At 44.0% G+C, this 25,653-nt stretch overlaps 1 protein-coding gene across 2 annotated transcripts; it reads left to right on the forward strand.

Moving 5' to 3' along the window:
- The first annotated feature begins 1,317 nt into the window (after positions 1 to 1,317).
- On the forward strand, positions 1,318 to 25,416 carry LOC113031743 (beta-1,4-galactosyltransferase 3). 2 transcript variants are annotated; one of them, XM_026184104.1, is made up of 7 exons: positions 1,318 to 2,201; positions 12,389 to 13,623; positions 16,997 to 17,232; positions 18,202 to 18,389; positions 19,903 to 20,025; positions 20,372 to 20,476; positions 22,527 to 25,416. In XM_026184104.1, exons 2-7 carry the CDS (start codon positions 13,350 to 13,352, stop codon positions 22,738 to 22,740), a joined length of 1,140 nt encoding a protein of 379 aa, XP_026039889.1. In that variant the 5' UTR covers positions 1,318 to 2,201; positions 12,389 to 13,349; the 3' UTR covers positions 22,741 to 25,416. The 2 variants fall into 2 exon arrangements, with proteins under 2 accessions (XP_026039889.1, XP_026039890.1); XM_026184105.1 differs by lacking the exon at positions 1,318 to 2,201 and adding an exon at positions 2,234 to 2,373.
- Positions 25,417 to 25,653: the final 237 nt, after the last annotated feature.

Genomic DNA, 25,653 nt, shown 5'->3' on the forward strand with positions numbered 1-25,653 from the left:
GAAATGTCTGTACAAAGGTCGGGAAAACAACTAATCTCCTTTAGGAACCTGTAAAAATAATAAAGCCATAAACAGTGAACAGAGGCACTGAGTTATTAAGAATATAACAGACTTGACTTCTAAAAACTGCCCTCAGGTTTGGCTGTGGGGGAATAAAGCACATTTACACAAAGACAGCACTCAGGTACAACCCTGAGGTACTTGTACTGGAGTATTTCCACGTTATACTACTTTATGCTTTCACTCAGTCCAGAGAGAAATGTTTAGTCTCTACTCCACTGTACTTACTAAGCTTTACTTCATGCACGATGGCTAACATAGCAGGCTTAAAAACAACACATTGTTGAAGTGCACTCGTTCTGCTCATTCTCAGCTCCACATTTTTAATGTTGGACTCTACTGGAGCAGCTTTGCATGAGTCACAGTTCAAAATAATGCTTATTTGTCTTACACTGGGCTTTTGTGCTTCCCCTTGGATTTTATTAAATGAACCCAACCCCCAGTCAACATACAAATTGAAGGAAACGGTTTCCAGGGCCTACTCCGTGGATCGGCTTCCTCCGAGGCGTGGACGTCTATCAGCAGAGAATGTCCCTTAGTCTGTAACACAGTCAAATATATTCTCAAGTAATATTCAAGCATGCCATTCAGCGTGTTAGTACGAGCAGCTCGGGAGCAGCTTGGGAGAACAAGAAAACAGAGACTGCTTCAGGTTGTCTTCCCAAATTGACTCAACTTTATTCACAAGTACAACAGTTTATATAGAGGGACAAATTCATGAGACAGCAGATTTATCAGTTTAAACCAGTACAGACCAAGATAAGGCAGCGTCTTCCTGCCCTTGGGTGAAGAAGCATCCTTTGTGTAGTGTATCAGTTCAGCTACAATTGTGATTATCTCAGCGACATATTTTCAAGGCACAAAACAAAGAGTTCTTTCATTAGTGAAATCTGAAACAAACCATTTGGCCTTCAACAGGCGTCTAAAAGATTAAGAAACTAATGTAGCTGAGGGAGTGATCTCTGTGGTATTTCAACCTTGTACCAGCCTGTGATTCTCACACATCAATTCTTGGGTCAAAGAGAAAAATAACTAAAACAAAGGGGCCTTATTGAATGACAGAGTTTTCCTGCATAATGTCACTATAAAACAATATCCAGTAAATGCTCCCATGGTACTAAAATACCTAACACATATAATGTGCCATGTTTCCCAAAACTGAAGGTCTATGCTGACACTTCATTTTCTCGGTACCATTCATAATATTAATTACCTATAACTGTGCTCAACCATCCAACGTGATGGACAGTGCACAAGAGAGAGCGCATCCAGGGTGGAGACGAGTGTCAGAGGTCATTTGTGACAGAAGGATAGCAGGAGAAGTGAAAGGGCAAACTTACAAGATGGTAGTGAGACCTGCTGTGACGCATGATTTTGAGACAAAAAGGTGGAAGGCTGAGCTGAAGATGTTAGGATTTCACTGGGAGAGACCGGGATGAACAGGATTATAAATGGACGTGTCAGAGGGACAGCTCAGCTTGAGCAGTTTGGAGACAGAGTCTGTGGAGAGCCAAGACTGAGACGTTTGCACATGTGCAGAGGAGGGATGATGTAAATGAGGGGCAACGAATGATGAAGAAGCTGCCACACAGGAGGAAAAAGGAAAAGCTCAGAGAAGATTCATGGATGTGATGAAGGAGGACATCCAGATGGTTAGTGTGACACAGGAGGGGGGTGACCCTTAAAAAGGGCAGCAGATAGAAGTACAGGTTAAAGATTACAGCTGGAGAATGTAATTAAAATACATCACAGACAGCAGTGATAAAGAAACATGTAAAAAAATAACCAAGGATGATTTCCATATTCATTGCTAGCTTTTATGTCAAAGCCACAGAAACAAAAAAGAAAATAAAACAGTCCCCCGTGGGTCTTGGTGGCTGTTTTTGGAGCTCCTGTGGTAAAGCAGCAGCGGCTGTGGCCGTGGCAGGTTGTCGGTGTTGCTGAGCTCTGAGCTGTGACCGCGGAGGGGAGGAGAAAAGTGCCGAGCTGCAGCGGCTCTGCTCATTCAGCCTCCGAGCCAGCAACCAAACAGCAGCTCCAACTTCAGCGCACATCGGAAATACTGAGCAGGAAACGGGCAGCTGGAGGGACACCGACCGCTAACTGTCGCTTCACCTGCTGGGGGATAAAAACACCTTCAGGTAAGACTGAAAAAAGACGTTTGGTTGTTTTTATGATGGAGCCAAAACAGCTCCGTGTGGGGATGCTAGCCCGTTAGCTAGCCAGCTAACTAACTAACTAACAACCTCCCCTCCGCGGATAGCGCGGCGCGGCTCGGCGTTCACAGCTGGCGAGGATCGGCTTGGAGTTGGGGTGGGAGCCCTTTTCTCGGATGTTTTTACATGATTTAAAAACCAGGAAAAAGTGAGCCCAGTTTAAAGGCAGTCGGGACTGTTGTTAGCTCCACTTAAAAGTAATCAGACCCCTGCTGGAAAACTGTCGATGCGAGCCCGAGTGTTACCAAGAATAAGGGCAAACACGGGGTTTAAATCAGTATATTAGCTCTTAGCAGCATTGCGTAAGCTAATGCTGATTAATACCAGCTCTAACTAACTTTGTGTCTGCTATAAAGCCCCCCGAAGTCTGTTTTTCTTCTTCTTCCGTTTTAGCTGATGTGTTGATCCTATAAGCAAAAGCCGACCCCGATAAAAGTTTAACGATGGCAGCTGCATTTACCAGGAAACTGGGTTCGTTATTAGCTAACTACTCTCTGAGCACTTTAACGTGCGGACAGAACTCGTTAATTTCGCCATTTCCCGCTACCTCCCTGCTATAAGGCAGGTTTCTCAGCCTGTCTTCCTGCCCATATGTCCTCGTATATGTGCTCTCCACAGCGGGACAAAAGGCCCAGCATGGCGGCCCCCTTCCCCCTCTGAACCCAGCCCACACTGGAGGTGAGAGAGCAGCAGAGGGGCTGCTCTTCTTTGTCCTACCGGGGAGAGGACCAGAGCTTCAGTCTGTCTCTGAAGTCGTCCTGCTCTTATCAGTCAGAGTAAACATGCTGTCACAGGTATTAAAGAGCTCAGAGTCCAGATTTATATCTTTATAAACTGAAGTGTGAGGTAAGCAGGATAAACAGTGATACAGATCATGAGGGCAGGTATTTTTTAAAAAGGTTTTCATGAAGATATAATACTTGAGTTTGTGTGTTTCAGGAAACTGTTTGGTCGAAGCCACTTCTCTATCTTGATTCTCACTTCTATAGTTTTTCAGGCTGCTGTGGTCGGGTGCTGTGAGCAAAGATCTGTCGGTTGGTTTTTTCTGTTTTTGAACACTTACCTTTAAATAAAATGAAATTGCAGAAACAAAATAAGTAATCTGTACTATTAGGTTCTGTTACCGAACCGTAAACGTGGGCTAAAATCACTAACGGCTGCTGGTTCTGCACCAGGTCTCATTTAATCTCTTTTTTTGTTGCTGCTGTTATAAAGTCAGATTAGTGTGGTTGGTGCTGGAGCTGTTATGTGTGACTTTAAAACACGCTTCATGCGGCCTTATCCTTTCTGTTTCAATATAACCTTGGGTCAGATTTGCTTAGGAAGGCTGAGACTCAGTATAAGCTCTTTCTGCAGAGGAGACACTTGACCACACTTTAAGAACGTTTCTGTTCTTTTCATGCCGTTTCTTCCTTTTTCTTTTAAATAGCACCCTCTGTGGTGCTTCCTTTTTTTTGGCCTGCATGAAGCGTTAGGCTCAGACCGCATTGTTGATAGCATCTCAGACAAGCTTTTCAGGATGTTGTTGTTTCAATACAGCTGAGCAGCTTCAGCATCATCTGCCTTCAGTGTTACATGGAGCTAGTTTTCGTTACAGCATGCCTTTTGTTGTTAGTGTAAAAAAGCCTTTGACACGTTTTTGTTTCCATATTTATCACGATAAAGATTTAGCTGCAGACGAATTGCATCATTGAATCATTTCAGTATTGCTTGATTTGAACTCTTATTTTTTTAGGTGTTAACTTTTAACATCAAAACATAAATTTTTACTACCTTGAATCCTGAATGTTGAAAAAGCTGCTGTGTTGTTATGTTGTTGCTTCTGGGAGGCCTTTGTGTTGTGGGTTATCTATCCCTGAGGAGATTTTCTTATCCCCATGGCTCCCATCTACAAACTGGTGCAGGTTGCTTTGATTGTCATTAGATAATAACTTTCCCTAATGGTTTGGTGAGGAAGGCCTCACTATGGAAACAGCTTGAGCCACCAGAGGCAGAAAGAGAGGAGAGGAGGTGGAAAAAGCTGGAGAATGATGGGCTTTTTTCCACTCTGTTCTCCTTCTCATGTCTCGGTGGAGTCGGACTGAGGAACAGCCATGGCGACGTGTACCAGCTGCACTGTGATGAATGGTCGGGGCTCAGGAGGCGTTGCCATGACAGGGTCCCTGGCACGCGCTGCGATGCAGACGCCTCTTTTCTCAGGGCATGTTTACACATTATTTCATCGCCTGGGCCTGCTTGGTTGGTACTTGAGAGGAAAGGCCTGCCTGAATATGCAGAGTTTAAGTGTGCAGAGCTTTTAGGAATGATGCGTCGCTTTTTCTGTTGTTTTGGTGACAGCATCGGGAAAAATACAGCTGTTGTGTAACCACATCTGACTGCACCTCTCCATGGTCACTAACACTGTTAAATACTCCTGTCGCTCAGCCTGTTTTTGGTCAGGACGGAGCTGTTTGGGTGTTGAGCAACACCGCGAGGCGCTTTCTCAAACAAACTTGATGTCCGTTTGCTTGCCTGGCTCAGTGCTGGTCTTTGCTGGCACTAACGTGAGACTCTAACCTGAACGAAGCAGTTTATCTTGCCTAAACAGAATCGAACGATGAGTGAAATCGCTCCAGCTGTTTCTCTAAATGTTGTTCCAGTATAGGAGCCCAGTCAGTGGTCTCACACGGCCGGCTATGAAGAATTAAATTCTGTGGTCTACATTTGAGGCTCGAATTCCTAAAACCTCACTTTGAACAAGAAAATGAAAATGAATTTTAGTTCTTAATTCCCGAGTGAAGGGAAACGTATGTTCACTGTGGCGTTTCCATTTTTGTGTGTATTTCTTTCAGTGGGGGGGTTTCAGGTGTAGCTCACAGTGGAAAAGCACCGTGGCCAAAGAAGTATCTCTGGGGGAAATACTTCCCCACTTTCATTTCAGACTTTGTACCTCAGCTCTGCTCACAGGCTGCACTTTGGAAGCTCGTGATTGTGCTCCAGATAAGAAGTCGTCTCTGGTTTTTAAGAAGTAACGAGACCTCAAACATACAAATATTAAGAAGGTTTGACCCATCTGTGGATTTACAACGCCTGTAACTCTGAAAATATTCAGAGTGTAAAGCTGTAAATGTGCATAGCTTTATGCATCCATCCGTTTTCTGCAGCTCATCTGGGTCGCTTTGTTAAATGTAATCGATTGTGCACACACGCTGCCTCTGAGACGTTTGGGAATAACTGAAGTAAAGAATTAGTAAGAAAAACTTTTGCCTCGAAGGCAGTTGCAATCAGTTTTGAGCAGCGAAGCAGATTTAACGACTTGGGGGGCGGGGCTCGACGCAGCCAGAATTTCCTGCTCAGATAACCACGACATGTAAACTAAACCGCATCTAATTTCCATTGAAAATTTGTGATCAGTTTTCGCTCAGTTAAGACAGGAAGGTGTGTTTGTGGTGTTCGGCCTCTGTGGTTACCACCACGGCTGTTCTCTTTACCTCCCTCCGTGCCTGCTGTTCTTCACTTCTGTGCTGTGCCTTTAGGAATTGAACGACACTGCTGACCGTGAGCTACGTGATCTAAATATATCTCCGCTCTTCCCCCCTCGTCCCTTTTTATTTTCTCATCTGCTCTTCGTTTCAGCACTTTTGTTCAGAACCCTCTTGGCTCCTCTTCATTCATTCATGTGTGCAAACACGCCTGCACCACATGGAGCTGTTGCTGAACTTTCTTTACTTGATTATAGAACTAAAGTCAGAGAAGATGTATTTGCATATGAAATTAATAGATGCAAAGCTGCGTTTCCACCTGGAGCGATGTTGTAGAGAGAGGAATGTTAATCATTTGACATACTGTAATTAAATAAACATAAACAGTCAGATTTCAGCTGACGGTAAAAGTAGTCGATAACATCTATCTGCTCCTTTTAACCACGTCAGCCATTTATCAGCCTGTATCATACGGCTGCCTGGACTGATTTTGTAGTTCTGGCTGAGGAGTTGCAGTAACGTGAAGTGCACATGGTGAAATAGAGGCAGGTCTGTGGTTATGTTACGCTACCCCGTGGATACTTGGTGCTACCGTGATACACCGAATATCCCAGTAAAGCTCGTCATCCCTTCTTTCCGACACCGTTTGAATTTGGTCTGTAGCAGAAATGAGTAATAGAGTTAGGACGTGTCTAATACGTGCCTGTTGCTGGGCCTGGGCTGTCTTTGAGGCTTGGTAACGATCCCTTGTAGTTTGAGTCGTGTTAAAAAAGAACTTTTTATAGTGAGTAATCCAAACCACACGGGAACATTCATGACTAACCTCGTGTTGTGGTTGGATCATCTCAGACGTCTGTTTCTTTCTGCCATGATTGTTTGTCTCGGCCCATCTGGGAGCTTCAACCTGAAATTTCACTGAGAACAACTTAACCCTCATCCTCCATCTTCCCTGTGCTAATGTGTTCCTATTAGCCTGACAGTTGCTGCGGTTTAGTTTTCATCTTTAGACCCTAGCAGCTGGGCAGCTTGCTTTTGTAAATAGTTTAAATAAATAAAGATGGCTGGAGGTTGAAGTTTAATGAAGACTTTGGGTTTGGGTCAGTTTTTAACTCGGTGGTGCCTGAGACTGGACGAGCATTGTGGACATACAGACATGCCTACATGAACTCACAGTGACATAACAAATGTAACATGAGTCTTATAAATGTCGACGGTGCTTTAATGGATTATTAGGAAATCATCATGCAGCTATTAGCCGGCCTTGATTCACTCAGGAAATTCCCCGCCCCGAGCTTATCATCTTACAGGGAAAAGCAGAATATATTAACAATGGCGAACCAGCACAACAAGAGGGACTAAAATCTACACAGGTCTTCTTAAAACAAATGAGGATGTTGTACAGAATAGACTCTTCCTCAGCACGGAAGCTGAAATGCTCATGAAACTGATGAGTCTTCATCCAAGGTTAATTTAACCTCATACTGAAGGATCGTTTTCACAGAGGACTTAGTTGAACTTTAGATATAATACAAGTGATGAAAATAAATTAGTGAGGAGAAAAAGGGTGAAGGACTTGGTTTTATCTGGTAAAATGTATTTATACAGTTGAAGCTGGTGACATAACACGTGTGACCAACATTTGTACTTAGGGCAGGGACAGCTCAGCAGGTCGAGTGGTGGCCCCAAGATCAGGGGTTTGGCTACCCTGAGGTACCCCTGAGCAAGGCACCGTCTGCACACACTGTTCCCCGCGCGCCCAGCGGCTGCCCACTGCTTCAGAGTGAGTGGGTTGAATGCAGAGAGGAATTTCCCCACAGGGATCAGTAAAGTATACATCATCATCACATCATTATGCTGGTGGGCCCGAGTCGCTCAGTAGGTTTGCTGCCAAAACACTAACAAGCAGCTGATTCAGCAAGGCAACAAAAGGAGGAGTGACCAGGAACAGAAACGGGAAACAGTGCTACAGAAACCAATTAGTCACTGCAGAATTTCAGTGTGACTCTTAGTTATGTTTCTGGGAAGCTACATGTCAGGATACAACCAAGTCTGAAGAGCTTGAAGTGAAGCAAACTGTTGCTGTTTGATGTGTGTAGATGTTCAGTCTCTCATCAAAGAAGGGTCTTCACTTCCAAAAACCAGGATCCCGTCCCAGGCTATTCAACCCCTGCTGACTTTAATAGTTCACATGATGGTGGTGTGGGAGCAGTGTGTCACACCCTCACCCTTGACCCTGAGATAGTATTGACTCGTGTGATCCTTTAAGACCTGTGATTTCAGGGAGGGTCAGCGACTCTCAGGACTTCTCTGTATGGAGAACCCACATGTTTGGGGCTCCCATCAGTTTTTTTAGAACTGAAGAAGTTTTGTTGATCAGAGGCGAAATATCTTCAGGAACCTGAAAGAAGTCCTGTTGTCTTTAACTGCATAAATCTACCATGACCTGGCCTGTGGCTTGAACATCCAGTGAGATGCCTGTGGTGGCACAGGTCGCTCTCTAATGCATGTGATTGCTAGATAGAAAACACTTAAAACATGGGTGTGAATGAGGCATCTTGTATAAAGTGCTTTGAGTTCTCTGGAAGAGTAGAAAAGCTATATAAGAGTCGTTCCATTCAACCTTTCCTGTTGGGATGGACCGATTCGATATTACGTATCGGTATCGCGCCGATACTGAACTAAATTACTGGATTGGATATCGGAGGGAAACCATTAAATATCTACGCAGCTGACGTAACTGTGCAGGGGCGCATCTAGCAAAGTTTAGCCAGGGGGGCCGATAGGGCATGAACAGGGAAAAGGGGGCACAAAGACATACTTTTCTTTCTTATTCTCATTTGAAATGTCGAGCTTTTAATAAATAATTATCGGAGTTTTACACCCAAAGTCTTCATCTGATGTAAAATGTATAGAAGTCCATTACTGTATATAGTGACTGTTAAGTCTAATATACCCTAGTAAGCTAGAGTACTTTTTCCTTTGGGAAGGTACCATCTGTGCAGTCTGCAGTTCTGTTGAAGGAAGATGCTGAATCTATTTAATTATTGTTGAAAAATAATTTCTGTGCATTTTTTTAACACATGCATTAAATTAAAATTGGGGACTGGTTCACTTTTTTTTTTTTTTGCTGGGAGTTTGCAACCCTGTTAGTTATGTTGTTTAATATTTCTGCTAAGTGCTCTTTAAAATGCCAGAATAGGGAGGATGCTGTAGGTTTACGTTTATGAGATTGATCAGTTTTGCTGAACTATGAAATATTTTAATGGTGTATTTTTTGCATACAGGTTTAACACAATAGCTTTAGTGTTTTTTGTTTGTTTGTTTGTTTTGTTAAAACTTGAGTATGAACTTTTCCAAATGCAGGAAGATGTTTAAAAAACTGTTTTATTGATTAGAAACACACTGTATCAGATTCACATCGGTATCGGCAGATATCCAAATTTATGATATCGGTATCGAACATAAAGTGGTTTGGTGCCATCTCTAGTTTCTTGTTGATCGGCGACTCTTCAGCCGGCTCGGCTCGAGTTGAACTAAACAGCGAGTGGGTACCACATGTGTTTGACATGTGCTAATGAAGGAAAATGTAAAGATTGTATACTTGGGTGGAAAATAAGAACACAGTAATGCTGGGAAACAGAGCAGAAAAGGGTCTCTCTGATGTGGCTCTAAATGCAGAGAGGAAGACCATCCGTGCAGGAGAGCCGATGAAGTCAAAAGCACAGAACGTCACCAGTCTGCTGCTCTTCCTCTCTGTATTTAGTTCACTCCTCATCCTCAGCCAGCACAGAAAGATCCATGCAGCTCCGGGCCTCTTTTGTATGCGTGTAAGTTGGCGCCTGAGCTTTATTTAAAAGGCGCTCGCTGCCAGGTTCTCCCTTTGTGTGAACCAGCTCAGGTACAGCACGAGCCGCGAGCGCTAAAGTATCTTTGTTATTTCTGCTCTTCATAAAGAACGTGAGAATAGACGGGAGCACCACGGAGCGCATGAATTCATTCTCCAGGGATCTTCTCCAGTTGTCTAGTAGATCAAGTTGGCACATAATATTAACATTAATAGCCATCTTATCTCCTTTGGTTAAAAACTGGAATTCAAGCATTGATTTGTGTGCATTGTTGGATAATATGTTGAGGTGTCTCTCCCGTCCACCTATAGATTATATCATTTGTGGAAAATAATAGAAAATCGAGTATTTTGGATTATTTTTCAAGGCTCGATTCCCATACATTGAGTTTGAGTGATGCTTGGCAGACACAGCAGACTAATGTTCCACCCTGCTGTGCTACGACTGGCCAACACCCGACGTCCTCGCCCTGCAGTTTCAGGAAGTCTGTCAAACACCCTTTAAAGAAAACTGTGTGCGTTTGTTTTCCCAGGTACACGATGTGCTTCGTCTATAATAAAAGCAGGTCGACAATTATTCAGCAGGTGAACATGAAAATATTGATAGTGGAAACAACTTCATGGGCCGAAAACTCAGCTGCTGTAGTGGTATGTGGCACGTGCAAATGGAATCTGTGGGCAACACTGATCATAGCTGTGCTGGAATCACAAGTCGAACTGGTTCAGAAATCACATGATCATTGAAGGCGCCGCCCTAGCAGCCTCCTGTCGACTACAATAAAAGAAGATTAACATGATTAGACGGCAGGTACTAGCAGTAGGAGTTTATTCAGAGCTCCTTTGGCCCGTTAAGGCTCCAGGGTTGAATGCACTCAGTGCACTTGAGTAAATTTAGAGATGTGCAGACCTTTATTCCCTCTGTCCAGTCACATGGTTGAAGAGCAGCTTCAGACTCATAATCCAGTGAATGTGAACCTTTTAGAAAGCGTCAGCGATTACTTCAAAACAGATTACGTTATTTATTTATCTGCTCAGAGTGGTTGAGATGAATTTCCGTTCTGTGGGATTAGCCACAGTCTCTGACATATCATGTCATAAACCATATCAAGAGGTTATAGGTGCCGGGCGACATGTCAGGGGTCAATCCTCCCATCTGCTCCCAGCTCTGATGAAAGTCTTCCGCAGAGGATTTCCTCTTCTGTTTGATCCGCATGTTCTCTCAGAGGGGAAATAGGAAACCCATTTAATATCCTTCACATGAAAATCCCCCAGTCAGCTGTTAAAGAACGAGGAGTCAGATAGCATCAGTACATTTCTGCAAGTTGATCAAAGTGTGTTTTGTTTTTGCATTTCTTCATTTCCTGTCTGTCGTTTTAAAGTTTGCGTGGAGTTCCCGAGGCACTCGGTGTTAAATGCTCAGAATGCGTTCGCTTTGTTGTCGAAATGAGCAAGACTAACACGGCTTTGATGGTATGAAGGAACAAAAAGGGCTCATTTTTCTCTCAGCATATCTTTGATCACATCAGTGTCTCTTTTTTGTTTGCCTACCTTTACAGCTCTTCTTTTGGGTCGTACACACACACACACACACACACACACACACACACACACACACACACACACACACACACACACACACAGCAAGCGGCTCTTATCTCCTGTTGCAGAGCAGGGGTGGGGAACTCCAGGGCCGGTGTCCTGCAGGTTGTAGATGTGTCCTTGATCCATCACAGCTGATTTACATGGCTTAATGACCTCCTCAACATGTCTTGAAGTTCTGCAGAGGCCTGGTAATGAACTAATCATTTGATTCAGGTGTGTAGATGAAGGGTGATGTCTAAAACCTGCAGGACCCCGGCCCTCGAGGCCTGGAGTTCCCCAGCCCTGTTGTAGAGTCTGAGCAGGAACAAATGTTCATAATGTGACCTTTTCCTGTGGGTACTTGATGCTGAAGTGCTGAAGATCCTATCATACAGTCTTCTTGGTGATGTTATACCAGAATTTTCATGTACCGATGATCTGCCTTGGAATAATTTCTGTATGTAGCACTGCTGCCACGGGTCTGTAATCTTTACCATTTCTATAGTTTTCAGATATTTTTGAGGTCTTGTCAATCTTTCTCTTTAAATACAGACCATATGTCCTCCTCTGAATGTTTTTCTATAAAAAATGTAAAAAGCAGAAGAATAGACATGGTGGCATTTCCACTAAATGACAATAAACAAAAATACACATTAAAAAATGTCCAGAAACTGATTACTTTTCAGTTAAAATAGGGTGAACTCCAAGTTCTTGTTCAGGATAAAATATCGTTTGATTTTGGGTCGCGGTGTTTGATGTGGGCGCAGGTTCTCTGTCCGTGTTTCCACCAGCCACGTAGCGTTCAGTAGGATTGGGATTAGGATTAGTGCTCCGAGTGCGGCTGCTTTAACGAGCGCTAATTGATTTGTAACTGAGGATGTGCTCGGCATCGCTGCAGCAGAGCTCGGGTCAGGAAGGACGACATCATCGGGTCCTTTCATCAGGAGCAGAAGAATGCACTGCTCCGGCTGCAGATTTTGGAAACTTCCTCGACGCTGTGATGCGTGGCTTCCCGTCTGCCGCCCACAGTGGGCAGCAGGGATCTCCCACTGAGTGATTAGTGCAGGCTTTCTGTTTGGTCTCTGTAAACAAACACAATCCATTTGTTTGCCTGTGCTGTAACAACAGCTCATTGTTTGTGTGCTGAAATCGCTGACTTCAACAGTTTCAGCCAAAGGATGTCAGTCAGTTTTAACACCCGCCCTGTTTCCTCTCCTGTCTTCCAGAGCCATGCTGGAGTGACCCGTCCAGTTCCTGTCGATCCAGGGTGACCAGTGAGCGGCTTAAGGTGGATCGCATCATCATGGAATAATAGCATTGGGAGTCAAAGCTCGACCTCTTCCTCCTCGTCCTCCTCCCCCTATTTCTTTTTCTCTCAGCCTCACTCTGTACTGAAGCCTCCCCCTAACAAACACTCACCCACCCACCCACTCACTCATGCAGGACCCTTCTGACCACTCCTCCCACGCAAGTCACGGTCCACTCCCACCGTCTCTCCAGCCAGTCAGGCGGTGAGCGGCTGGAAGCCGTGTAATCCTCTGTAAAGTATAGCGCCTATACGGCTGCATATGCTCCCCTTTGTCATGGTGGCTGTTGCTGTTGTGGAGGCCTCCCTCAGGAGAGAGCAGGAGGGACAGCAGAAGGCAGCATAAAGCTCACAAAGGCAGGAAGGGTGAGAGAAGGAGACGCTGCAGATTGTTCGGCTGGAGGCGAGTGAACTTCACAGGGCAGCGGATGGTGCTCAGTCGGTGTGAGACTCCATAATGTGGGGCTGGCATTATCTCCCCAAACCAAACACAAAGTGGACCAACAGTCAGCTCTGGAGATACCTACCACCTGCTGAGCAGCAGCGGGGAATGCAGTGAGGACAAAGTGGACCAGATTTTTTTCTTTTCTTTTTTTGTGTCTCAGTGTGGAATATTTTTCTACTTTTGTTCTGTTTGGGGGTCTTTGTGCTTACAGCCTACCAAAAGTGCCTTTATGTGTGACATCGCCGCGTCTGACATACTGAAGTTAAATATTTCACAGATTGTCACTCACTTGACATTCGCCGTGCGCTGCCATATTCTGGATTATATAGGAAGGAAAAGGCTTGACGCCACCCTCCACTAACCCTGACAATCATCACCTGCTACGCCCGAGCAGCAAGTTCCACCTGTCTCCACTGGACCCATCCGAGCCGTCACCATGTTCAGTATTCAGTCCAAATGGCGCTACCTTATCATGTTCCTGGGCATCCAGCTGGTGGTGATGGCGCTGCTGTCCCGAGAGGGATACCAGAAGAGGGTCACTTACTTCATACGCATCTTCCGCAAGCCAGACGGGGGCGCTGTATCAGGCCGCAACCACACCACACCCACGATCAGTGGAGGGGACGTATACGCCAACCTCTCCCACCTGCCCAAAGCTCACGGCCATCGAGACGACACGCCCTACTGTCCCAAAACGTCCCCTCTAATAGGTGAGTGCTCATGCCACGTCTTCAGTGTCGATCCAAAGGTGGATTAGGCTTTTCTCCGTTTAGCCTTAAATAGATGTTCACTAGTTAAGTGGATCCATCGTAAAGGTTTAAGACAGCGATTCATACTTCAGGTAACCCTTAAAAGTTGAAGCTTGAATCTCTTGTTTAAATAAAGTATTTGGGACTTTGCGTCCTTGTAGGGCTCAGTGTAGCCTCTGAAGGTAATGCAGGCGAAGTCCCTAAAATTCAGCTCTGATTGATGAAACGTTATAGGTCATGAAAGTTTTTTTATCTTGTGAAGTTGAGCCAGTTGGGGTGGTTCAGGCATCTGACAAGGATGCCCGCTGGGCAAGCTGTTCCAGGCTTTCCCTGCCTCGGTGTTCCTCCAGACAGGCTGGGAGAGGGAGGTCTGGGCTTCTCTGCTTATGCTGCTGCGCCCACGACCCGGCCCCGACAAGTGGAAGAAGGATGGATGGAAATGTGGCTGTAATTGAACTTGTTCAGCTGTAGATTAGATGCCATGTTTTGGTGCAGGTGCCCTCGCCGGCAGTCAGCTGAGTGTGAGCGAGGACTGAAGTGCACTTTTATGCTTAAATGTTTCACCCTCACTACTGTAGTGTTCTCATATGCACAAGTTAGTAACTTCTGATTTTGTCTCACCTTTATTCAAATATAGTGTAAATATTCTTGTAATAAACAGGCAAACTAGACCAGTCACACGAGCCTCACTGCAGGGTTTTTCCTTTTTTTTGCATATGTGAGTCACGTGACCTTTTTTTTTTTTTTTTTTTTTTTTTTTTCCTTGTTTAGCTCTGCGTTCAGTCTCAGAGAGGATAAACAAAACAGGTGGTATTGACTTAATATTAACTGAAGAGAAAATGGAAATGTATGCAGCACTTTTGTGCTTTTCGTTCCCCCGTTATATAAAAGCAGTATGTTTGTTCCTGTGGCTGACAGTCATGTTAAACATCATTTGAGTCAATGCGAGTTTGCAAGTAATACCTGTGAGCTGAAAGCTCTAATCACTGTTCTACAGCTCTGGCTGCTCTCGGCTCCTGATATGGTTGTCATCGAGCACAGAAGCCAAACCTACCTGCTGCACAAACCTTCTGTTTTGAGGAGGCAGCCAATCAGAAGAAAGCTGGATTAAATGGAGCGGAGTCAAAACAGCTTGTTTCAGACAGAACTGACTCGTTATAAGACGATGTTAATGAAGATGTTAAATAAATACATTTAAGAAGTGGAAATAAAGAATAACAGCTTGTTTACTCTCAGCTGTGTGTCATTAACACGAGCCAACCAACCACATTTTTGGCGTAACACAATAAGTGGCACAAACCGTCTCTCCTACATTCCAAACCAGTGTTGCCTCAGGCCAACATCGAGCCTCTTCAGAGCAGCCTCTGAACACGTGTCAGCGCGGTGCCATCACGCTAAATACCCATTGTCAAGAAGTTTCTACTGGTTCCTTCTGCTGTATCTTCAAGAAAAGAAACTGCAGAAGGAAAGTGAAGATAAATCCAGTGAGTGATAGAGGGTTTAAGTAAGAGAAATATTTCAGTTCACATTAAACTTAAAAAACATGTTTGTCCTGACCCAGACACGGGCTCAGAGCCTAACCAAATGTTACGTTTAAATGCTGTCCCTTTGAAATCAGATTTATTATCCGTGATGTAACATCTGGCTTCTGAGTGCCTTTTAGCTTTGAACCTGAAATCACGCACCTGGTTTCAGGTTTTATATAAAAATAGTTTGTTTTTCTCAGCGTGCTCTCTGTGTGGTTCCTTTCTCAGGATCAGTTCAGTTAGAATCAAAATACCTGTGGAGATGAGATGAGATTGACCTGGTTCAAGTTGCCTCTCAGATGAAGCCTGTACACAAACTCTGACCCCACAGCTGATCTGCACTCAGGTTTCCTGAGTGTGTGTGGATGGTAACAAAAGTCAGTTTTATTGCCTCCAGTTCACTTTAGTTTCAGTTTTTGTTATTGTCCTTATGGATAAAAGCCAAATACGGTTCTCACGTGTCACTCTGACCTCTTTAAAAATATTTAAATGTTCCTGCATGTTTCCCGTATGTCTGTCTGATATACAGGAAAGGATCTGTGTTTGATCACTAACAGGCTGGGGAAGGAGCGCCTGTGTGATCTTAGTGTCTAAAGGGTGTGACACAGTCGCTGCTTTTATGGTGCTAAGTTTATGTCCATCAATCATCTATAAAAACATGACGCTGCAGAGGGGTCATGACCTTCTCCACCCTTTTTCACCTGCTGTGGGGAAAGTTTCAGTCAACTCTTCATGTGAGTCGATGTCATCAAGTGAGCGCGCCTTACATTTCCTCTGGTTGTCATATTTCAGTGATTTTGTCCTTTCTGTAAAACAGATGTTTTTGTGGGGGCATTTCAGTGCGCTGACAGTCGTGTAGGCCACGTCTTTGGCTCTGTGGAAATGACGTGTGCACAATAAACGTAAGAGATGCCAACCATACGGCTGCCATCAAACCACTGAGCTCTGTCACACCGTGTGAAGGCACCATAAAGCTTGTGACAGTTTTCCACCTGAAGAGGTCTTTTATGCTCCGTGTTTGCCAGGATTTGACGTTAAAAGGAAACTGCTCTTTGTACCAGGAAGCTTTGACTATGAGCCCTGAGCTCACTGCGCTCTACTTGAACTCTTCTGTCAGCTCTGTTCCAGCTACGCCGTCTAAACCCAGAATCCTGCCGCATGTTTATTCAGTAATTTGAAACCACTTGAAGACCATGAATTGATATGAGGGAAGAAAAAGACTCTTGAAGAAAAAACAAAGATGTTCGTCGCTGTAACACAAAGACAAACGAAACCTGCTGGAGGTTTGAGCGGCTCGGGTTCCTCCACTGGAACAGCTGAAAGGCTCGGGCGGGGATATTTGTATTTAGTCAGTTTGAAAACAGAAATCTGAAGCTTCCACGATGAGCTGACCTGGGTAGGCGGCACACCTGCATCTGTAACCCACCACCTGTTCACGTGATCTGATGAGTCAGCAGGCGTTGGAGCGACGTGGCTTTAAAAAAAACAAACGTCAGCTTAACCTTGATTAATGCAGTGTGTATATATACTTTTAATATAGTGACAAAATTTCTCTCCTTTTATAGATATGTTTTTCTGTCCCCCTGACCTCAGGCGGGCGGCTGGACGAGCAGCGCGTGCAGGATTGTCAGACTGATCTCTACATTACAAACACGGCTGACTTTGTGCTTTTAAAGCTGACGTCTGACTTAATGTCATTTCAAAGCTTGATGTCACAAAGGACGGCTCTCGTAACCTGACCACATCATTTGCTTTCTGTCCGGTAACTATATTCATTCTTGGACGTAATTTATAACTTCTTTCCACAGGAGGGCCGATCCACGTCAGCTTCCCGTCACGCCTTAGTCTGGCCGAGGTTGAGAGGAAGAATCCGCTGGTGGTGCGCGGAGGACAATACAGGCCGCCGGACTGTGTGGCGAGGCATCGCACGGCCATCATCATTCCCCACAGACACCGAGAGCACCACCTCAAGTTCCTGCTCTACTACCTGCATCCGTTCCTGCAGCGGCAGCAGCTCCAATATGGCATTTACGTCATCCACCAGGTTTCTATTATTTCTATTTTACACTAAAATTCAGAAGGCGGTTGGAAATTAATTTTACTGTCTTTGTGTTAATGTTTAGATTTATAATATTTGGAGTATTGAGGGTTTTTATTGTCTAAGGTGATGCACTAGTTGATGCTTGATAAAGCGCGCCCTCTGGTGTGTGGTCACTGGATGTGCATGTTGGATGATAAGAAATCTGAAGCAGCTCAGAGGTTTAATCTGTTTAGAGCTCACTGATGTTTCACTCTCAGCTCGTTATCTCCTGCGCCTCTTGAGCTGGATCGTACCATCACACTCTGTGATGATTTTCAATTAAATGCTTTTATAAATGATATTTTTATTAGTTTTGCTCAGCTGGATTCAGTCACATTCTGATAGTGCTGTTAAATGTGTGTTTAATGTGCTGCTAGCTAAACTTTCTAGTTCTGGTTCATTGGCGTCTTATTTATCAGAGTTTATGTTACACAGCTGAGTCGTGGCCCGCGGTCACAGGACATCGTTGCATTCGTCGCTCCATCAGGTCTCTCCTGGGAATGAGACACTGGGTCTCAGTGGGACTACCTGTGGAAAAGTAAATGAATAAAATACAAAAAATGTACGTTTGGTCCCGCTAGATCGTAACCCCCAGTGGGCGGGGCTTATGTCTCCTTTGTTCTTGGATTCTCCAGCAGCGCGTCGGTTCATCCTGTCTGAAACAAGCTCCTCCTCCTTTTATGCAACAGTCTTCTGATTGGTTGCTCGTTTCACACAAACTCCCTGAAATGCTTTTAAAGTTTACCTCACTAATCCCTGTTTAGCACAAACATCACAGCGTTTCTGTGGCTGAATATTTGACCTGCTGAAGTCTGTTGTGCGTCCTCCTTTGAGTGAGAACGTCTGGCTTTGTGCATTTTTCATTTACACAAATATTCCGTTTAAACTTGTTTCACGGTCACGTGAAGAAACATTTTTGTTTTTCTTCTGCAGGCTGGAAACTACACCTTTAACAGAGCCAAGCTGATGAACGCCGGTTTCCGGGAGGCCATGAAGGAGGAGGACTGGGACTGTCTCTTCTTCCATGATGTGGACCTCATTCCAGAAGACGACCGGAATACGTACGTCTGTGACTCGAACCCCAAGCACGCGGCCATCGCCATGGACAAGTTCGGCTACAAGTATGTCTGAGAACGACCGATACATGTCGTGGTTTCAGTGCAAGCTGTAGAATGAAGTGCTGTATGAAAGCAGTCCTGTGAGTGGGCAATATTTCACTTTAGTTCAAATAAACCAACCAATAGAAAAAGTCCACAAGCCTTCTCAGACAGCCCTCATTTGTCCTTCAGTGTAGCCCCTTTTCCATTAGCACCTGCTCGGATCGCCACTACAATCCGGTTCTACCTAACATGCATGGTTGTCCTCGTAGCGACACGTCCGAGCGTCCTGCGACGTGACTAATATGCGGCACGAACGCTACAAAAAAGTGGATGTCGAGGTGACGATATGCCTGCTGCTCTGTCTGTGGCTTTTCATCAGACTCGGAGAACACGGCCTTGTTTTTGTAGCCGTTCCCGTCGTTGCCAGGTTTCAAAAATGGCGGTTTCATGATGACTCATCGAGTGATACTGCTGACCAGCCAATCACTGACAAGCATTCTGATGACATCACATTTAGTACCTGCTCAGATCGCTTGGGGACCCCGAGAGAGCAGATACTAAAAGAAGGTACCTCTACCCGGTGCTGTGACCTAATGGGAACCCCTGAAAACTGTGGCGACCCAAACGTAGGTGCTGATGGAAAAGGTGCTGCTTTGCTCCAGAGTGTAACACTGGCTCAGTCAACACATTTAGATATTAAAATGAAATAAATTCAGATAAAATGTCCTGAAAAAACAGGATGAGTTGATTAGAGTAACTCGATAAAATGAATTAAAATATAATGTGACAAATGTGTCATGATGTCAGTTGTAGAAAAGGTTGCATTTAAAAAACAAATAATACATAAATAAAGCAGCAGAATAGTAAAGGTACAATAAACCTTACTGTTAATGTAGTTTTTCTATATGTAATAATTAATGTGCTAAAGAGCTCTGTAACTAAAAAAGCATCTATAATGTGTCCAAGTGAAATGTATTGAATATAATCTCTGTGGTAAAACGGTCCAATCAGCAGAATAAAGCAAAAATAACTTAATGAGTGAAGAATAAAATAATAATATTCTATCAGTGCAGGGTAGAAATACCCAGATGTTTCTCTGCTGGACAGATGTGTTGGCTTGTTTAAAGTTCTTACTGGAGGGGGCCTGAGGTAAAGAAGGGCGGGTTTTACTCGAGCTCGTCCACCCCACGTGGTTACTGTTGATTTGCTTTTATCTTTACTTGAATTTTATCTATACTTTAATTTGAAAACATTTCCCTTGACTTGAAAGTGTTTGTGCACTGCTGTAGTTTTAAATGAGTTACAGAAATAAACTTGGCTCAGTGAAACTTTAGCTTCTGTGTTTGCTGCATGGACCCGGCGACTCTGCAGAAGCTGCATGTGTGTGTTTTGTTATTTAAATGCCAGAGTTCAGTTTCCACACACCTGCCATATATTCTAACCTGTCTGAACAGTACAGAAACTAATAATAAAACCCTGATGCTCTTTATTCCGCTTTTAATTTGTCTTGTTTTCTAATCCTAACCCTCTCCAGGCTTCCATACAAGATGTATTTTGGAGGCGTGTCCGCTCTGACGCCCCTGCACTACCTTAAAATGAACGGTTTCCCCAACAATTACTGGGGCTGGGGCGGCGAGGACGACGACATCGGAGTCAGGTGAGCATCGTGCGGTTCGGTTTCAGGGTTCCTCATAGGCTCCACATGAAAGAGCGAGGCAGCCTCTGTCATATTGCATTTTATGCGCTCTCGCATCCATAAACTGTCCGGGGCAACAGTAGAAACCTGTTATTGATCAGGTGAATTCTCCAACAGTCACCAAGAGCACAAACATGGTCCAGAGATCCTGACACAGCTGAGTCAAACATTACTGGAGACCGAGGCTAGATGTCAGTCAAAGTGACCCCACCCCTGAATTTAACCCGTAATCATGTGGGAAATGCTGTGCGTGTCCTCAGTGATCAGGAGGGGTGATCGGTCTAACGCTTGTTTCTGGTCTCCACAGAGTCTCTCTGGCTGGCATGTACATCACTCGTCCTTCACTGAAGGTGGGCCGGTACAAGATGATCAAACACAAGCTGGACAAAGGCAACGACGTGAACCCAAAGAGGTACTGCGGCCCGAGTGCTCGCTGGGATAACGAGATCTCAAGTCTGAGCACAGAAACGACCAGACGTGACTCGCTGGCCATAGTTGGATACCAGAGTTAGACACACGCTACGTCACAGCTAGCTGGAAGTTGGGCTGCGTATCGTCACAGATTTCTAGAATTGATTCGATTTGAATCGAGGACATTTTGCTTCAGTCGGAAATATTATAATTCTTATTATTTATCAGTACATATACATATTTTTATATCTATAAAAAGAAAGCTGACACTTGTGAGACTTGATCAAAGGTGTGAGCATCACAGCAGATGCCTTTGTGTCAAAGAACTGGGGATAAAACTACGGAGCCCCGCAGGGGACATGGGAGAAAAAAATTAAGACGGGCTTTTGTGAGATCTCGCAAAAGCCCGTCTTAATTTTTTTTTTCTCCCATGTCCCCTGCGGGGCTCCGTATAAAACAGAAAAACATGAAGGAGATTTTTTTTTTTTTTATAGCAGATGACCTTAAAAATATTCAGCAGTAGATCAAAAACAAAAGAAAACCACGAATCAACACATGAACATGACCTGATGCTGCTGACGTGAAGCAGAGCAAAGTTAGAGGTTTGATTAGAGACACAGCTGAGCGTTTTGCAAGTTTGCATAAATTTAAACAGTTTAAATTTCTTCAGTATTGAACAGCAGAAATGAAAAAGTCATTTAAACCGCAGCGGCCGACAGCGCTGTAAACAGCTGTAGACTGGTGGGTAACAAGCAAGCGAATGGGAAACAGTTCTTGAAGTAAACAGCGAGAGAGAGAGAGAGAGAGAGCTGTGCATGAAGTGGAGGCAAAACAGCAAATCGGAGGGAGTTCATGACGACGTGTATGTGAAGCGTAGTTTGCTCTTCTTTGGCTGCTGGTTCAGTCAATTTTGACTGAAGAAAGATGAAACCTGCAGCTTCAGAATCTATCGCGAAAAAAAGACGTAAACACGGAGCCGACGCATCTGATGTTAGCGAGCTTCATTATGTAAATTTTGTCCGGAGCCTGAATGATGCAGATTTTGAAGATATTAAAACCCCACACTCCAAAACATTTCCTTCTTCATTCCGACGCACGCGTCCTGCAAAGATTTCCATACTTTGACACTTTCCCGACTCTTCTCGGGTCAGCTGGTCATTTTTCCCGTTATTCCAAACAGTCGTGCATCCTACAGGGATTTCCAGAGCGGTGCCACATCATCACCTCTAACATGTGTTTCTCCTGCCTCCCTTTGCATTTTCATTTGTTGGCATGTATAAATGCTGATACCGATGCAGATCGGCAAACTAAAATTAGTCGGTGTTGTTCAGCGTTGGCGCTTTAGGGCAGTGGAAACTGGAAACTGTATCTTCTAGATCGTCTAAGGAGCTCGGAAGTAAAAGAATCTGGACGTCTTTAAGTTTCTTGAAGATGTTTAAACTCTCATCTGAGACGCTTCTTCAGTTCTGAGAGTAAACGGTGGAGCGTCTCAGGTGTTTAACCCTTAAGAAGGTCGTTGACCAACTATTGGTCATGTGCCTCATCACATGAGCGACGGTGTGAAAAAAGGTCATTGTCAGCAGCGGTTTTGGGCGAGCTCATTGTGAAACCTAGCCCCACCCTATCATGTGACTGAAAGATGGCCATGGACATAGATGGCTTCTTTCACTCCTGTTTCAAACATCCTCAACGGAGTGACCTTTGACCTTTAGGACAGAGAGGTGTAATGTCTTCAAGAAACCTAAAGAAGTCCAGACGCTTTAGTTTCGTGGCTCCTTAGACCACGATGAACCTTCAGACATCTTTTAGAGGAAACCTGGTCCTGAGTAAATTACAAGTGAGGCCACAGGCTGTTTTTATTTAAGCCAGATTACAGTCTGTTCACATGTTTGCTTATGGACACCTGTCTACTGTCTACTGTACTCTCGAAGTGGAAAAGTGTTTGTTTGTTTGTAAACAATGAAACAACGAGGTCATGATTTTGCTGTAATCGAGCCGCTGTGCTGTTTCTCCTGGAAGAGTGAAGATGCTCTGCTTCGTGTGTCTGTCAGGTTCAACATGCTCGCTAAGACGCGTCAGACCTGGAGGGCGGACGGGATGAACACGGTGGAATACGAGGTCATCTCGCGGGAATATCTGCCCCTGTACACCAACATCACCGTGAACATCGGCACGGAGGCCGGCCTGCACCCGCCGCCCCGGACTCCCGGCCCCGCTCCCAAGGCTGAAGCTAAAGACGCCGCTGAAAAGCTCAAAGAGAAGTAGTCCTCGCTACTCTCACTTCAGACGGATAATCCTATCAGTACATGCTGTATGAAGGTGTTGGGTTTTTTTCCTCTAGATTTTTCTTCTGTAAGTTTTGTCGCCCGAGTGTCGCTCCGCCTTCACGTCGTCGGGCGTGCTGGACGATGAAACACCTAAATCTGTTAAAGATGGATCAACTCTTCTAAGTGATGTGCCGCTTCCTCCGGTCCTGCTCTAATTTATTCTTCTGAGGGAGCCGCAGCCGAGAGAGGGGGGCGGGGCTAACAGTTGGACTCTATGAGTTTATATATCTGCAGCGCTGTGGTCGCTGGTTTAACCGTGTGAGGCCTTAGAATCTATTTTTTTGTCTCGTCTTTTCACTCGTACCTTACTCTACCGAGGATGGTGGATTTGAAGGAGCAGCAGTCGCACTGTGTCAGCCTCTCGTCTCAAAGCACCGAAGGGGTTTTCTGTGCTTCTGTTACCGTCAAGGCAAAGTTCTCGCTTCTGCACACCTGTCTGTGAACACCTTTGTTTTACAAAGACAAACGTATCTTTTAAGATTATAGATGAGCTTGTGGAAGTACAGCGGGAGTGATTTCATGGTGTAGATGAAGTTACGGCTCCTCTTTTTTCAGCCTTTTACACCATCTCCTTAAACTTCAGTATGTCTGACGTCTTCTGATTGAATTCATCTCTTCTGTCTGAGTTCAGTGGGGTTAAGCTTTGCATCAAAATGGAGTCTTTTTTTCTTTTCTCTGATGCTTTATATGCAGTGAATTTGGATGTGACACTAATTATCCTCAATCTGCACAAATCTGGGAAATTAAATGGAACGATGAAATTCAATGGTCACATTCATTAAGCTAATCAAACATTAGAAGAAAACTGTAATCAATATTTAAGGCCAATGACATTGGGCAATATTTGGGGTACTTTATGTAAATCCTGGTGTTTTTAATAATTGTTAAAATCCTTTGGAAGAGGTTTCAAGAGATGACGACACACTTTAGTGTAATGCCAGTTACATTACGAGTCACCTTAAATAAGAACTTGTTGATGGAGCTGAATAGAAATGCAAGAAGTTGGTGGTGAAACACTGCCCCCAGTGGTCAAAGTTGTAGTTACATTTTGTAACTTTAAGGTGCCTTTAAACTATTTTAATTACTGAAACAAGAACACTGAATGATGGCCTTGCAGGAAATGACAGCGAATCATTTTGGTACAAATTATTTGAGGAAACTGGCACCTGCTTTACCTATTAACCACAGAGATCAGCAGCCACCCACCCAAATAGTGTTTATGAGGCGAGTATGGAGGGCAAAGTTTGTGTGTGTGGGGGGGGGGGGACATGCATTTACTTTTGTAATTTAAACTAAATAAATAAATAATGTGGTTTGAAAATGTAAACATTCAATTTTTATGTAATACAGATTATGTAGACGACATGAGGCGGACAGACATTAGCTCAGTCTTGATTATAACTGGTTAACTTGCCAAACAGACAGAATTGAAAAAACACTAATGTAAGTATGAATAATGCATGCAGGTGTTGAATATTATTTTTTTTAACAAACTGTGCACCAACACAGAAATGGCTCAAATGTAGTGTTTAACAAGAAAGTATTTATTTTCTTGTTAAATTATGCCTTTATTTTGTTAGTCCTCATTGTATCCTACATATGCCTCAGTTTCTTCCACTGACAGATCTGTGTGTGTGGGGGGGGGGGCATCGTCACCAGTGAGGCTGGCTGCAAAACCAAAGAGGATGCTGACGGTGTGAAAAGCTGTGAAATAATAAAGTATAGTCCAAATATTTGTGTAACACTGTCGGTGCAGAAACACTACAGACCACACAGTAGTTTTCAGGTATCAGACAGAGACTGTATGTAAAAGATGGCAGATGTGTGGACTTCCTGTTTCATGTGGCGGTCCAGAATGAGCGGGCCTCTGAGGAGTCGCAGAACCAGCATGTACATTTATTAAAGTAAAAAAAATTTTGATGGGAAGGATTGATGTGATGTCACAGTGGCTCCGTCCATCATTTATATACAGTCCATTATGTACGATGCGATGAACAGGAAGCAGTCAGTCCCCTCGACTGGCTCTACATGTTAGTGCAGTCCTGTTTTTGGGGCCACCTGCTGGTCGTTAGAAAAGATTGCAGGTTTAAGGCACGATGCTACAGCCATCTTTTATATACAGTTTGTGGACAGGGATCATTTTTGACGTTTTTTTGTTTTTTTGCTCTGTAAAGACCTTCGTTTTGTCCTGTCCTGTGTGAAGACTATGACTTTACTCTGAAATCATATTCAACCTTTGGCCTTACACACTCATATAATATCGTCTATATATCTGTACTGGGAGTTGGCATGCATGGCCAAGAACAACTTAGTGCTGAATACATATCAGTGCTCACTTCAAACATATGAAGCATGCTGTGTTGTGAACTGGAAACTTGTATTTTGAGCATTTACTTCAGCGTATCAAGCCGCCTCTACCTGTGAATATGTTTGATTCTTTAAGCTGCTTAAACGTTTTCTTTGGTTTGACTCCGTTCTGATGTGAAAATAGAAATCCGTAGCCGCAGAGTGAAGTTACCCAGGATGATGTAATTGAGTTATTTCTGCGCCCCTTATGAATTCTGCACAGTCCAGAGTGGCCTTAAATTCATTAATAAATGATTACTCAAGAAGACGTGCTGACTCTACTTCTTTGGGGGTGAGTGTGTATCATAACTGATAACCGCCAGCCAAACAAAAATCACTTATTCAGCAGCTTTCAGTAAAAACAAAAGTTAAGGGGCTTTTTTAAAAACATTTACACGTCTTACATTTATGAGAAAGACTGGCAAAGTTAATAGAAAAAATGACACATTTATTAGGAAAAAACCAGCAAAATTCTGCAGAAAATTTGGAAAATTAATAATAAAGC

Source organism: Astatotilapia calliptera, chromosome 11 (genome assembly GCF_900246225.1).
Source record: "Astatotilapia calliptera chromosome 11, fAstCal1.2, whole genome shotgun sequence".
In the NCBI taxonomy this organism is placed as follows: domain Eukaryota; kingdom Metazoa; phylum Chordata; class Actinopteri; order Cichliformes; family Cichlidae; genus Astatotilapia; species Astatotilapia calliptera.